The 16472-nt window shown below is 35.9% G+C and overlaps 1 protein-coding gene across 1 annotated transcript in view; it reads right to left on the reverse strand.

Annotated features, from left to right (window-relative positions):
* Positions 1 to 16472, reverse strand: part of LOC306871688 (putative global transcription activator SNF2L2) — a 57975-nt gene that overhangs the window by 26813 nt on the left and 14690 nt on the right. Inside the window, exons 9-22 of the mRNA XM_079419783.1 lie at positions 15278 to 15451; positions 14656 to 14826; positions 14387 to 14437; positions 14111 to 14241; positions 11207 to 11264; positions 10864 to 10964; positions 9035 to 9182; positions 8374 to 8537; positions 7654 to 7720; positions 7421 to 7531; positions 4257 to 4499; positions 4037 to 4150; positions 1160 to 1267; positions 54 to 140 (exon numbers count right to left, since the gene is read on the reverse strand). Coding sequence (XP_079275909.1) covers positions 54 to 140; positions 1160 to 1267; positions 4037 to 4150; positions 4257 to 4499; positions 7421 to 7531; positions 7654 to 7720; positions 8374 to 8537; positions 9035 to 9182; positions 10864 to 10964; positions 11207 to 11264; positions 14111 to 14241; positions 14387 to 14437; positions 14656 to 14826; positions 15278 to 15451 — 1728 coding nt within the window. The remainder of the gene's footprint in view (positions 1 to 53; positions 141 to 1159; positions 1268 to 4036; positions 4151 to 4256; positions 4500 to 7420; positions 7532 to 7653; positions 7721 to 8373; positions 8538 to 9034; positions 9183 to 10863; positions 10965 to 11206; positions 11265 to 14110; positions 14242 to 14386; positions 14438 to 14655; positions 14827 to 15277; positions 15452 to 16472) is intronic.

The following is a 16472-nucleotide window of genomic DNA, read 5'->3' on the forward strand; positions in this document are numbered from 1 at the left end:
GAAAGTGCCCTGTACTGATGGACACTTCAGTGTACTATAACATATGCTGATACCTCTATGTGCTGAAACATGTAGGGATGATTACAGATCTTCTTCAGCTGCATTATGGTGTTCATTAAGGTCTTGGCTCCTCCTTTACCCTGTGGACAAAAACACATTAAGGTAAAAAATGAACCATATATGAATGAACCACAAAAAATGAACCACACTGTAGAAAATGAATCATGGGTCTTGTAATTTTCATTAAAAAAATGAAGGTGATACTTAAAAATAGTGTGTATATTTCTTTAAAGAAATGGTGAATCAGTGTTGTATAGAAAATATTGAGGACTTTTCACTAATAAAACCAAGAGGTGTTTTCCTTATTTTTTTAAAGGAAACTTCAGCAGTTTTGAGGCTTGAATTGAGGAACTGATTAAACTAAAAAAATTAAGGAAAGAAGACTACCTATTTATTTTAAGAGCATTAGCTCAATTTTGCGGTTTTATTTTAGAGGTGACTGTTAGTTCCCAGAATGCTTTGCACATAGCTGGATGGAGAGTAAATTTTGAAATTAAATGCTATTTTATGTGCTTTTGAGTGAAGGGAAACATCTGTTAATGTTTAATGTTCGGTTATGTTTGACATTTGAAAGAGTTTCTGTTACATTGAAGTTTCCATTGCACAGTTCAACAGTCACCATTGTGCAGAAGAGTAGAATTTATGGTTATGGATACTACTCCTATAAGGCATTAAGCCTTGTTCAATGAGCAGTAGCTTTGCTAGTGCAGTACTTACCAGTATTTCTCAAGTATTTTCCTACTTGAGCTGTTTGGCTGTATACAGTCTTTTAAATGTACAAAATAACTCAAAGTCAAATACAAACAGGCCTCACTCAAAATCACAGAATTTTGAGAATCAACTTAAAATAAATTAGCATATTTCACTAATTATATTAAATTCATTGTGTCATAGATTAATTAATTTAGGAGATTTTACATGATTTTTTCAGCTAGATTCCATAAAAAATTAAGTCGTAAAAACTACTCAAAAATATTAAGTGTAATATTGTTACAATAATTTAAGTAAATAGCCCGTTCCATTTTTTACAGTGCACTGAAGATCTGCTCAATCTGCACAGCAGCGTAACAGTGAATTAGCATTCAGCCTCTCTCTTTACCTTCTTGTCTTTCTCTGATCCATCAGTGAGCAGGATGCCTTTGCCCTGCATGTGCCTGTACAGAACCTTCTGGATAGCTGACATGTCACATTTGATGACATACTCCACCTGTGACAAATGAAGAGCCAATGCATCACCATAGCCTGAATCGCATGGCATACAGACTTCATTCAAACTTTGTTTTTAAGTTTCTTTAAAAAAAAAAAAAAAAAAAAAAAAGGGGGGGGGGGGGGGGGGCTGACAATGCTTTTCTTTTTTCTTTTTAAATAAATAAAATAATTTTGAAAAGAATGTTGTAAATTATCTTTTTTGCAAAAAAAAAAAAATGCTAAGAAAATGTAACATTTAAAAAATATTTATAGTTATATTTTAGGGATGCACGATATGAAAAATTTTAACCGATACTGATAACCGATAATTAAGTCCTTCTCATGGCTGATACCGATAAGTTCATATTTTTATATTATAATTTTCATATAATCTGCAGTTTGTGCACCCAGGAGAATACAAAATCTAAGATTCACTGATTAAACTGATATTTTAGTAGCTCTGGCCTAACTATAGCAAACATCAGTCCTGACTCTTCAAATGTTTTTTATTTTTTGTGTAAGGCACCACAATACTTTGTAACAGAAATGGTTTAACAGAATTATGACAGAACTATGGTTTATCTGCAATTAACAACTCATTAACAACAAATTTACATTCAAATATTTCATGCATAAAGAAATGCATCTATTCAACGTTTTTAGTGCACGAGGATGAGAAAGTTATATAGTCTTTAAGCAGTGTTGGGAGTAAGGCGTTACAAAAGTAATGCATTACAGTAACGTATTACTTTTTGCTGTAACGCAGTAGTGTAAGGCATTACTAATCAATTTTCAGTAATATTTTACTCGGTACATGTTCAGTAATGCTTGCATTACAACACACTTTTAGCCCCCAATTATTACTATTATTATTTTAAATTTAATTTAAAGTCGGACTCCTACTTTTTTATGTCCCTAGGGCCGGGCTTCGGGCCAATTTTAACGTCATAGTTCAGACGGGGGCTGGACCTCGGGCCTGTTTTAGGCTTCTCCTTATCTTTATATTTTAGACATCCATCAATTATTGATGAAAAAAATTGCCGCGCTGGTGGAAACAACATGAGTCCGTGCCGCGACTGTCAAGAGCGACTTGACGGTGTTTAGTGTCCCGCAGCAGCAGCGTCAGCACAGATGAAGAGTTCTGCTTCAAATACACACAATAAAGAAAAAGCCCCAGCAAAAGTAATTACCATGAATGTGTCTGGGGTAAATAGTAAGGATTCACCATCTCCTGGTTAGACGCGCCTTTAGAGAGAAGTGAATCTTCACGAATAACGATTGTATTAAATAGTTTTTGTTTTCGTTTTTATTTATTCTGTTAAGTAGCAATTTAAAGCTTTCTTTAGATATATTTATCATGTCTGTAAGGCATGTATTTCGGTTCATTTTTGTGAACGAACGACAGTCGCGCATCACAGATCAGATTTCATTTTATCACATGACGAGAGTGAGTCGAGCTGACTGACAAGAGTGAGGTGAAAAAGACACGACAATGGCAGAAGAGTTTCAAAACGAAATGTAAAAGCGCCTGTTTTAAAAATATTTTTGGATTTTGAAAAGCCTGTTGACCTGCCATTTATCTAAGGTGATATTGGAAGGTCTATTTATTTATTTATTTTTTAAACATTCGTTTCTCATTTAGCCTATTTGGTTCCACAGTATTTGCTGATTTTTATTTTATTTAAACTGTGATATTTTTCCCATTATTTTACATCAAGTTGTATGCAGTCCGTGCCTCAAAACTTTCCATCTCACTAATAAACGTTCTACGTTTTATAATTATTTGTTCCTCAGTCTTTACTGATTTTCAGTTTTGTATAGACCTACCATGCATATTTAAAATTTGTAAGTTATCTGTTATTTTATATTAGGCATATAGCATGGTGCATTTTTATTAGTTTTGTTAATAGCAATATTTAGTTAGCTATATGTTCTATGTTGTATGTTGTAATTGATGCCGAATTGCCGTTAATTTAAAAGTGAAAATAAAATACGCACGGTGCTTTTACAAGCTATTTAAGCAAAGGAAAGTGTGAAAACTCAACCGAACTAAAACAAACAACTGCTTGACGCCGAATTGCCACTAATTTAAAAGTGAAAATAAAACGCGCACAGAGCTTACAAGCTATTTAAAACCGAAGGAAAGCGAGGAAAAGAGTGAAGACTCAAACGACTTCCACCCCCCCCCCCCCCCATCCACCGAGGTGATACCGGTAAGGTGTTGACACACGTCGATTAACCATTGGGAAAATTTCCTCACTGTCACAACCCTACTTGATGCCTTTTTTCCTCCTTTCGGAATCCTTGCGAAACACGCGCTGGAAATAGCAATGGCATTGTCCTCCTCTGCCACGAGAAAAACGTCCAGACCGCCGAAGACATGTTCGCAAGTGATGACGTAATGAGCACAACACATGCTGAGAGTCACTGCAGTATAAAGCTGCAATCACTTGCACTCGGAAAGAAGATGAATCGCAGATAAATCAGACTGATTGATTGATTTACCAGCAAGCATACTTTATCGGATCTAGTTATCGGATTTAATTTATTTATCGGAGCATAATGACATAATTTTCTCTCATATCGGTCGATAATTTATCGGTCCGATAAATATCGTGCATCCCTATTATATTTGCATACTGATTTGTGGCTTGATTTGTTTTCCATTCATATATTAAACCATTTATTTGCTTTGACAAGGCACTGTATGGTCATTTCAGTACATCCAAATTACTATCATCAACAATGTCTAATAAAAACGGTTTAAAAAAACAGAGCAGCGACTTACCTTCTCAGGTAACTGAGACTCCACCTCTTTCTTCAGTCTGCGTAGAAGGAAGGGACGTAACACCTTATGCAAACGACGAATGATAAGGATGGTCTCCTCTTCATTTAGATCCACCTAACAAACACCAATGCAACCCGGAATAGAGAGAAACCTCATTAAGCTACAATGCAACATGTAAAACAGCCATTTAAGTCTACAAGGGTGAAATATAACAGTCTACCCTCTCCCCTGTCATCGCAAAAGGAGCATTGAACCACTGCTCAAAGTTGCTGCAGCTTTTGAAGATGGTGGGCAACAGGAAGTTGAGCAGGGCCCAGAGCTCAGGTAATTTGTTCTGCAGAGGTGTTCCAGTAAGTAACAGCCTCCTAGGAGCAACGTAGTGAGTGTTCAACACTTGTGTGAGCTTGCAGTGATGGTTCTTCATGCGGTGGCCCTCGTCCACTATCATATACTTCCAGCGAATCTGGGAATTAGAAAAGATTGAACTATTAGAGCAAGGTGCTGATCAAAGGTGCTGATTTTTCTACAAATGTGCTTTGCATTGGCAAAAGTGACTCCAAGGTCATGGGCTTGAGTCCCAGGGAATGAATGAACATATAAAAAGTACACTACCACTCAAAAGTTTGGAGCCAGTATTTTTTTTTTTCATGGAAAGAAATTAATAGTTTAACATGGAAGCATTTAACTGATCAAAAGGGACAGTAAAGTACGAAGGCATTTTAGTGCCACATTAGTTATTTTTTTTCAAATCTAAGCTTATCAGAATAAAGTCGAAATATTACAAGAATAAAGTCGAAATACTATGATAATAAAGTTGAAATATTTTGAGTATAAAGTCAAAATATTTTGAGAATAAAGTCAAAATTATGGTGAATAAAGTCAAAATATTACGAGAATAAAGTCGGAATGTTTCAAGAACAAAGTCAAAATGTTTCGAGAATAAAGATTAAAATTGTAATATTTTGAGAGTAAATTCTAGCCTTTTGCGCATACAAATGGCCCGGATTGGGAGCACCAGGAGATATGCCTATTCCAAAGTCTCAGCTTTCAAACTCGCTTCAGTTTAAGCGGCATGTGAGTCAATCATATTTATGATTACAATAATGAGAGATTATAAATTAGGCTATACTGTTTTTTTTCATGCCTTCTGATTTTCTGATGTGAAATAAAGAGGATATTATAAAACATATTTATAATTTGTATTTCATGATAAAACTTACAGAATTTGAAAGCTGACCTGTGTTATATTAAAAATAGTTCTGTCAAATGATTAATCGCGATTAATCGCATCCAAAATAAGTTTTTGTTTACATACTATATGTGTGTGTACTGTATATATTTATTATTTATATATAAATATACACACAGAGTATACATTTAAAAAATATTTACATGTATTTAAATGTGTTTATATTCATATAACTTATTATATACAAATATATTTAAAATATAAACAACTTATTTTTCTTAAATATATACATGCATGTGTGTGTATTTATATACATAATAAATATACACAGTACACACACATATAGTATGTAAACAAAAATTTTATTGACTTTATTGAAAATTTTATTAAACAAAAACTCAACTTTATTCTCATAATATTTCGACTTTATTCTCGATCCTTTATTTTTTTACATGGACCAAAAACGCCTTCGTAGTAAAGTATCGTTTTTTTAAAGAGTAGTTCACCCAAAAATTAAAATTAGCCCATATTTATTCACCCTCAAAGCATCCTAGGTGTATATGAATTTCTTCTTTCAGACGAATCCAATCGGAGTTATATTCTCACTTCTGCTGACTGTCATATGGGCAAGCCATTCCAGGCTAATGACGCAGGACGTTGGCGTAACGTAAGCTCCCGTAAAAAGTGACAAACTTGGAAGCGCGGAGGAGAGAGCAAAACAAAAAGCCGGTCAAGAGGAGACTGGTTTTCTTTTGGTAAAGTAAGGAAACTTTGCTTCCCTTGCTCCTGTAAAAAAAACTTGCGAGACTAGCATATCTCAAAGACACGTGCACTGCACATACATCCTACGCAGGTCTCGAAAAATTTCAAAATCCCCGGTAGCCCTTTGAGCAAGTACTCTTCAGATTTTGGTAGCCCGAAAATTAATTTAACTAGCCCAAATAAAATAAAGACCATAAAAATGTCAATCAAAAACATTTTCAATACACAAATATCAACGAATAAAGGAAAGAGTTTTATTTTACTATTTACAAAGTATCTGCAGAATTCTTAAAAATCTATTTAAGGCAATTTGAAAAATTATTTCTTATACCATTTAATGTATTTAAAACTGTCTAAGGCCTTAAAAACTCTTCAATTTAGTTTAAGGACCCGTGGGAACAATGTTTCCTCTAATTTTTTTTCTTGCTGAGCAAAACTTTTCTCTATTGGGCGGACATTTCGGGCACCTGAGCAAAAGCATTCTCTATACCAGACCTCTACAGCACGCACACTAAAAAGTGTGTAACTTTAACTTTAATGTGCTATTTATATTCGATTTGACCCTTGATGTAAATAAATGATGTACATTTTAGGTTACCTGAGAAAACATTTTTACTGCACAATACACTGCCGTTCAAAAGTTTGGATCAATAAAGTTTTTTAAAGAAGTTTCTTATGCTCATCAAGGCTGTATCTAGTGGTTGGTGGAAGAAGAGCGCGGTCGCGCGCGCTCAGCTTAGAGGGAACACTGCGTGGGAGCCCTGTATTTAAGGTAGCCCGTCAGGCAGGGCAGTGATATATTTTGGTAGCCCGACTGGAAAACACAATAGCACCTAGTCAAATAGTCGGGCTAGCGATTTCTGCTCATCTGCGTCATCTGCTCGGAACAGCTTGCGCATATGACAGTTAGCGGAAGCGAGAGAAAAGTATTTATAACATTTTAAATATGGATATTTTTCTTACAAAAATGCATCAATTCCCTACAGGAAACCTTTATTGAGAGTGAGTAAAACATAGGCTAATTTTCATTTTTGGGTGAACTAACCCTTTAAATAATTGTTACTCTTTTTAACTTCCTAGTTAGCAAAGGATCCTGAAAACAGGTAGCACAGTTTCCACAAAAACATTAAGCAGAAAACAACAGCTTTCAACATTTATTACAAGAAGAAATGTTTATTGAGCACCTAATTAGCATATTAGATTGTTTTCTATATTCTATTAGAAAACTGAAATACAAAATTTCACAATATTCTGTTTTGCTGTATTTTTGATCAAATAAACACAGCCTTGGTGAGCGTAAAATTCTTTTTAACAACATTAAAAAGTTTTACTGACCCCAAACTTTTGAACAGAAGGTTATATATAGAATGCATTGTAAATTACTTAGGATAAAAGTGTCTACAAATGCATAAATGTAAATATGTGGCCTTTACCTTGGCGAGAATCTGCTTGTCTTTGATGATGTACTCGTAGGTGGTTATAAGGACATTAAACTTCCCACTGCGGAGCTGCGGCAGAAAAGACCTCCGCATTGATGGTGTGCCCTTAGACAAATTAAACCAGAACCGTTATTACCTCTGATTTTATTACCTTTATACTATATTACATCATAAAATTATATCGCCAACAGTAACAAAACACAGTGATAATAAAAATCAATGGCTACCTTGTAGGCAATTTTCACAATACTTGGTGCCCACTTGTCCAGCTCAATAACCCAGTTAGACAAGGTCCTATAAAAAAGAGGAACAAAAATCAATATTGTCATTTTTATACCAGAAGCCAATGACATGAAACAAACGTTTTACCTCTAAATGAGATCACATCTGTAAAATGATATGTGATGGTGTGATCGTGGAACAATGAGGAGTTAATGATGGTTGTGAGGTGAGGCGGTTTGAGCACATTTCTGGCACTTGCACAAATCAGTCACAACTTAAGCTAAAACAGCACTGATGGCCATTTTCACCATGTCCCATAGGGGCTTTTACAGACAGGAAGTCCCTGTGACATTAGTGGTGAAGAATATGCTAGAGCAGCCTAAATGTACATTAATGAGAATATAAGACACCCATAGCAACACAAAGATATTCAACTATTACAAGATATTCTGCCATTAGAGAATCCATTTAACTCAATCTCCAACCAACCATGCATGATCAATAGGGCGACTGTTCAGTGACCTGTAGCGCTGCGATATGTTGCCTAAAACGCAAGATCACAAATCACTATCATGAATCTCTATTGAATTTTCAGTCATTAGAGGTCAACTGAACTATGTGTAACAGTGTTTAGCTACTTAATGAAGCCATTACACTGCAAATCCTCTCAGGCAGCTCACCTACACCTTTTTTCACGTTATTCACAGCTTGTTTGCTAGACTTACGAGAGCGGTACGATGATGAGGTACGGCCCGTTGAGTCTCTTGTGTTCCATCAGATAAGTGATAAGTGCAATAGTCTGAATCGTCTTCCCCAGACCCATCTCATCAGCCAGAATACCATTCAGGTTGTTGTTGTACAGAGACACCATCCATTCCAGACCCTGGATCTGAACAAAAGACTTGTGTTATATGGCAGTGATATTACATAAATCATTACAAACAGAGAACCAAGCACATGCTAGACACATAGTAATAGTAACATAACAGTTCATTGACCAACATGGGACTATAGATATACCCAACTGTGTTTCACAGCCACCGAGTGGAGTCAAAGCATGAATCCTAGTGCTCACTTAGTTATTTCAAAGGATAAACAACAGTCTCCCTGTAGTTTTCTTTAAACACTCCAGCAATCAGGCAAGGAAGAAAATAAAATTAGAAGAAAAGGGGCCTATTGTGTCCTTTTGAAATCCATTACTGCCCAAAGGGGATAACCGATTCAATACAAACCACTCATTCTTTGATATTTTCACTCTGTGTGATTTCTTTCCAGCAGCCTCTTCCATCCCTTGAAATGTCATTTATACCTACAAAGCTCTCTTCAGAGAAGATGGATTCTGAGTATAATGTATCTGTGAAGGTGTCTGTTTAGAGTTTAGTTTACCTGGTACTGTTTGAGGGTCCCATTGATCAGTAGGGTGGACTGTTTCTCCACCCTCTCTATGACCGCATGGGCCACTCCATAGTAAGACTGGGAGCTGGTCTCTCCCGCCTGAACACTGTACTCGTCATCCACATCCTGCTTAGCAGACCTGCAATACAGGGTCCAACATTAAATGGGATAGTTAACTCAAAAATGAAAATTCTGTCTGCCATCATTTAGCCCAAAAGACTTTCATTCCTCTTAGTAACACAAATTTAAGACAACACAAATTTACACAAATTAAATAATTAAAGAATCTTTTAAAAATCTTCATTTGTGTTCTGAAGATGAATGGAAGCCTTAAGAGTGATGAATGACATGAGAGTGAGTAAATAATGACAATAATAATTTTGGGGTGTACGTACTATCCCTGTAACATATTGTATTACCATACCTGCTGAATTGTGAAAATGTAGCAGTCATAGATATTTTTTCCGTGTCAGGTAACTTTCTGTAAATTTAAGCCTGTATTTATTTCCTGTAAATTCACTGGTCAGCATGGTGCTATTAATGCAAAGGACCTTGGTCCAATTCCAAGGGAACACATGTACAGGTCAAATGTATAAAATGCAATGCAACATTGGATATTGTAAATGACTGAATTCCTCACTGCAAGAATTCAACAAGGAGCTGGAAACAATCCGTAGAGATTATGGTCAATGTTGATAAGATCTATAACTGCCCCTATGGGGCCCTCCTTTTTTGGAAACTGATCTATAGATTTATGTTGTGAAACATGATGTTCTCTTCTGTTGCTATAGCCCATCTATTTCAAGGTTGAACGTGCTGTACATTCAGACATTCTCTCCTGCACAGCACTGTTTAAATGTATGGTTATTTCAGTTCATCTTCATGTCAGCTTGAACCAGTCTGCCCATTCTCCTCCAACCTCTCTTATTGACAAGGACTTTTCACCTACAGAACTGCCAGCTCACGGGGTGCTTTTTAGTTTTCACACCACACTCTGGAAACTACAGACTGTTGTGTGTGAAAATCCCAGGAGATCTGCAGTTCCCGAGACACTGTAACCCCATCTGGCACCTACAATCACTTCACGGTCTGAGTGACATTTCTTGACTATTCTGATGTTTCAACCACTTGACCATATGTGCATGTTTTCATGCAGTGAGTTGCTATTAAAACTGACTGATTATACATTTGTATTAAGAAGCAGTGTGACTGTGAAGCTAATAAAGTGCTCAAGGTTAATTGAGATTATTTTAATCTCTTGACAGCTCTAATAATTATAGCATGAGAAATGGTGCCTTAGAAATCATCTGAAATAAAATAAGCTTGAGTTATTTATCTTTTATTTTTAGTTAGCATTTATTTTATTCTAGTAATAAAAAGTTTTTATGTCCTTTGTTTTAGTTAACTAACCATGTCATATCATGACCATGAGGTCTTAAGTAAACTTGTTAAGTTCCTGCAACTCAATTGCTGCTGTTATTGAAGTAAAAGAGATACAAAGTGAATACTCAGAGATATACTGAATTTCCACTTTTTGCTCAAACCGTTAAGCTGATAACATAATTTGCGATGAAAATAAAATCAATAAAATTTGAAACGTGCAAAATACAAGCATTTTCACAGGAGTTTTGAACCTCACTGTATATAGTACTTATATTGTCCAGCAAAAGACGAACTCCAACTAAGGCAGATGCTAACAAAAGGAAGAAGAAAAGAAGAACACATAACAGCTATCGACACTCGAATCTTGCCGTCCTACTTTTTTTGCACTTCAGCTCAACAAGGCATTTTTTGCTTTGAAGTGAGAACAAGCAACCTACTCTATGATGTGCTTGGCTGCCGTTTCAGATACTTCATCACTGTTGGGATCGATGACTTTCTTTTCTTCCGATTCAGCTCTGGAGACCACCTCTTCATCATCCTAAAAGGAAGTATTAGAGGATTACTCTCATTTAACGCACAGTGATTGCTTGAATTACACAACATAGCAGCATAAGTAAAAAAGATAGGAGCTACTAAGGCAGATGCAAAAGGCTTATGGGAAATGCTTTATGGATTCAGAGAAAAGGATAATAATGTGTGAGAGTTTGTGTTTTCATGTATGACTCACTCCACACCAAGGAGCTGGAAAAGCTTAATGAGCAGAAATAAGAGGGCACTCACCTCCTCTTCAAATTCCGAGCCACTCTCTTCGCTGTCTGACCGTGGAGCAACTTCATAGCTGTTTTAAAGGGCATAATGCACTAGTAAACACTCGAAGCCTTAGAATGGTTTATTGACAACACAAGCTCAAAAAGGTGCTTGTTATCAAAGCTTTTTCCCCCACTGTTAAATTAAAAATATATTACAAAGGAGGCTTGCACAAAGCTGCAGTGTCTTATTAATATGTCTTACAAGGAATAATCTCGGCCAAAGAGAAAAAGTCTAGAAGCATGAAAATGCTAATTATAAATGAACCTTTTAAACCCCTTTCAATATAATTTTTTTTTTCAATATAAATTTTATAAATTTATATTATTATATAAATAATTACACAAACCAAAATGTTGATAAGTTCAATGCTGAATTTGTTTCACCCAGCTTTCTGGGATACTTGATTTTCATTGGTCAAATGCAGCAATCAGCAGTTTTGAGGTCACAATGAAATGGTAGTAGCATCAGATCTTTTCTTCTGTATTGTGATGTGCATAACACATTATAGAAAAAGATAAATATGGGGGAATTGGTTCTATTCATCAACTGTTGTTTGGATTTTGTGACTATTATGAGGTCATATAAAAAAGAAACATATGAATAGATGAAGTTTACAATTAATATTAGATCTATAACATGCATTTATTTCATGCTTTTATATTACATGCTTTTATTTTATATTACTACAATATGCGTAGGCAAGATGAAACGAAAATACCATCAAAACTTTTCTGACGGCAGGCAGTTTCCTTCAGAGATATTTTCATATCAAAACACCCGCGCCACGTTTTGACATTGTTTCGTTTGTTCATTCAATGAAATCATACCCTTATGAAGTTTAAAGTGCCCCTATTATGGGTTGTGAAAGGTTAATAGAAAGGTTAATATTTTGGTTTGGGGAGTCCCCAACAACAGGTTGACATGCATGCACGGTCAAAAAAACACTTTGTCTTATACTATGCATTTATTTTTACCTTATTTGCTCAGACTCCCAAACGATTCGCTCAACGATTAATTTTTTCAGACCCCTTCTTTGTGTGATGCTAATTTGTGGTGATTGGTCGGATTGGTCAATTTCAATTTCATTTCATCAGGCCAGGCCTTTGTGAGGGCAGTGCTGCTTTGTGTACAGCCGTTACCATGGAAATAACCATTTTTACCGCTCCAAAAGTGGCACCTAGTGGCAAAGAATGAATTTTCATTTTCATTCAGGCCGATGCAAAAATCTAATTTTCCTAGGTTAAAAAGTACAAGAAAACACATTCCTTGCATCCCATTGTGCATACTATCCACCCTACCTGCCCTAAATAGTATTGAAAATTACTAATATCACATAGAATTTAGGATATGCACATTGGGACGCAAGCCATATAATAATTTCAAGATGGCGCCATTTTGGAGAGTATCCACTGAACGTAAACAGAGTATGCTGTTCTGTGTCAGCGGAGGAGACGAATTGTTGAATTAAGTCGTTTTTTTTCTTCTTTTGCGCACAAAAAGTAGCTTCACAAAACTATGGTTGAACCCCCGATGTCACATGGATTATTTTATTGATGTCCTTGTAATGTTTCTGGACTTTGATCGTGTAAGGACACCAGCTTTCTATGGGAGGCTCAGAGAACTCATGGGATGCATCAAAAATATCTTAATTTGTGTTCCGAAGATGAACAGAGGTCTTATGGGTTTGGAACGACATGACGGTGAGTAAGTCATTTTTGTGTGAACCAACCCTTTAACCATCACATTAAGCCATATCATGATTCTTGTCTTTCCATCCTCAAATTTTAAGACATCTTGAAATTATAATTAAGTCTTTTATTGTACCTTTTAACTTAAAAGGTGAAAGAAAAGAAGTTTTAAGTCATTTAAGTCTGTTTATGTACTTAAACTTGAAGTGACGATGATTAATGTCGATTACGTTTTTGTGGGTGGGTGATTGGGGGCAACACATTATTCACATTGATTATTTTAGTAGCATAAAAACAAAATGGTTATTCAATTTGGGAATAAAACATACAGAAAATGAGCAACAAACGTTCGGACCCATCACTGAAACAGATGATTTCAGTCTAGCACAAGTTCAGTGGAACTCGCTGTCTAAACCGCAAAATGAATTTCTTGTTTACAGCATTTATGATGACAGTATTTGCAAGTGTGCAGAATGCATTCAGTGAGCGCATGAACTTTGGATTTTTGCATGAATTTTTTCTAATCCTCAAAATGTTGGGAAAAAAGCATGCATAAAGAAATTGTATGCATTGTGCGCAGATCTAAACGTATGCCGCAAATGAAAAGTTTTCATTCATTTTCACATTTCACTTGAATCGCAACAGTCTTAAAGGATTTAGTCTAACTGAGCAGGGGCATTTTTTGTTTACCTTTTATATGGCTCGAAAGTGCAGACTCTTCCATGAAAAAACAGACTTAACGGGAGGCTACTCATGTATTTAGATCTCGTTTTAAGTATAATATGTTTTTGTCGTTTTCAAGCCGTCACTGACTGAAGCGGCAACCTCCTGGCATGTTTTTATCTCCTGCTCCGTTCAATCAGAGGACACGTGTCAATCAAGACACCTGCAGATCACACTACAGCCACACGCCCAGACTCGTGCGGAGCTGTTAGGCTTATTTTATGTAAAAAATTATGAACTATTCAGTAAGAAAGCAAATTATTACGAAACCAATTCAACTGAATTTTCAAGCACTTTATCCAAAATCCAAGTATTTTTCAAACCTTGAAAACACTACATTAAAATTCAAGCATTTTCAAGGAATTCAAGCACCTTTAACTCACCTGCAAGTGACTGGTCTCATATTTATGGAAATGTTTTCAATTACCAGGCACACAGAGCATGCAATGTAAAGACAGCTTACCCAGGGTTCATCTCGAGCCAGGCCTCTAACTGACTGGACTTGGGGGCATCTGTCCCCTGTAGCACTTTCCCCGTCTCTGTCTGAATGACTTTGACTGGCAGCTCACTCATCTGGCTGGTCTCATCTATGAGCTGCACGAATAAGTAAACATAAAAGCAGGTTTTCTGTGATAAGCTGTGTTAGATTAGGTTTGACAGAGTGAGTTTACTGGAGGGACTTACATCAGTTGGTTATTCATGTCTACTCTGCTTTCATATTTTTTAGCGATTTACTTACCTCTCCATCAGGCCCGATGGCTCCCATTCCTTCAGCATCACCGGCTTCCTTCTGAAGGTTAAACATGAAAGAAATAAACAAGCATTGATTGCTTGATGATCATAGAGTCCTCAAGCATTGGTAAAGTAAAGCAATGGAGTTGAGATTTACAAAACTACAGGGGGATAAACTGTAAGGGACTGAACCAAATAAAACATATCTAAAATATCTAAAATAACAACATCATACATCAACAAAAGTGATTTTATGTTTTCTTTGTCGCCTCACACCTTTTTCTTCTTTCTCTTCTTCTTCTTCTCCTTTGCAGCTTGAGCAGCCTTGTGTTCATAGACAAGCTCAGTCAGGTTGGCCACGTATTCATCTGTCTGTTGAAGAAGGTAGGCCAGACGCTTGTCCTTCTTCTGATCAATTAGCTTCCTGTAACCTTCTTCATCCTCAGCCTAGTGAAAACAGATGGAGAGCCTGTGAGAACTTTTAAGGAAAGCCTCTTCCATAAGAGCTCCACCTTATATATATTTATTTATTGTAATTACATATTTAAATATATTTTGAACAATATATAGACATTATATTTTTATTAAAATGTTTTTTTTTTTTACATTGCATTCAAAAAGTACTCCACACTTGTTCTCAGGTGAAGTAAGTTACTATATGACACATCCATGAATCAGTCTAATGACTCTGATTCAGACTGATTCACCAATCCGTAAAATGTTTAATATAATAATTAAAAATAATGAATTGATGATCAATACAAGGGCCATTTATTCAAGAACTAGACTACATAATGTGCTTTATGCTCATTTTGGAATAAAGTCAGCAAGACAATGCAAAAAGGTATTATACAGTATATGTATATGTATATATATATACTGGAAACTATCATCATACCATCAGTCTCCTCATCCTCTCTTTTTCAATTCTTTCCGTCTCCTTCTTTTGCTCTCTCTCTGTGTTGGTGTGCCATGTTGCGATTGCTTTAGACAGCTTTTGGATTTTTCCAGAGATGGACCTGTGATATTCCTTGAAATCTTTTGCATGCTGCAGAATGCTGTTGAGATACTCCTACAACAATAAGAGAACAACACACCATGAATCAAAAAGCAAAATCTGGAGATGTTTTAAAACAAAATTCCTTGTGCTTACTGAGGCCGTGTTTATTGGATCAACAGTAATATTGTAAAATACTATTACAATTTAAAATAACTGTGATGGCAAAGCTGAATTTTTAGCAACAGTGCTCCTGTCCTCAATGCCACATGAATCTGATACTTCATAAATCATTAAAATATGCTAAACTGGGGCTCAAGAAACACATCAACATTTCAACAGAATTCTTTGCTGAATAAAAAGTTCAAAAGAACAACATTTATTTGAAATAGAAGATTTCTGTAACATTATATTTTTTAAATGACTGAGCCCACTTTACAGCACCAGTGTCCACGCTAATCAAGTTTTCTAATCATATTTAGTTGATAATTACCAAACTCTCTGTGTCGCTAAGAATAAAACAGCTTGCTACTTGAAGACTTTTATGTGAATACTGCCTTTGTGTCTTAAATAATAAAAATAAAAAAATTCTGTGCTCAGAGTTTTAGCTGCACAAACTGTTAAAATCAGACTGAAATAAAAAAATGTTTAAAAAACTTTATCCAACTGTTTCTAACTCTAGCCACCCTCAGAAGGTCAGACAAAGCGTCAGGTATTACACACTTCCAGGAGGAACATTTTTCAGTTTTTTCTGGTGTTTAGAAATAACAGCACTATCATACTTCCTCGTGATTGCCACACCGTGACTGTGCATGCCAAGGAAATTTGATTCCTCATGATATGACCCCTCTAAAAACATCTTTATCAGTTTGTCAATATGTAAGCACATAAATCGTGTATATGAGCATTTTGCTGTGGGAATTTGACTGTTTTTTCAATGCATTGAGTTTGTTTAGTCCAATGAATTGATTACATTTAATAGTTGGGGGCAGTTGTGGCCTAATGGTTAAAGAGTCGGGCTTCGGTCACGGCTTCAAGTCTCTGTACCGCCAGGAATTGTAGGTGGATGCAGTGAATGACCACCACTATCTTCCAC

This window comes from Barbus barbus (genome assembly GCF_936440315.1).
Source record: "Barbus barbus genome assembly, chromosome: 6".
Classification (NCBI taxonomy): Eukaryota; Metazoa; Chordata; class Actinopteri; order Cypriniformes; family Cyprinidae; genus Barbus; species Barbus barbus.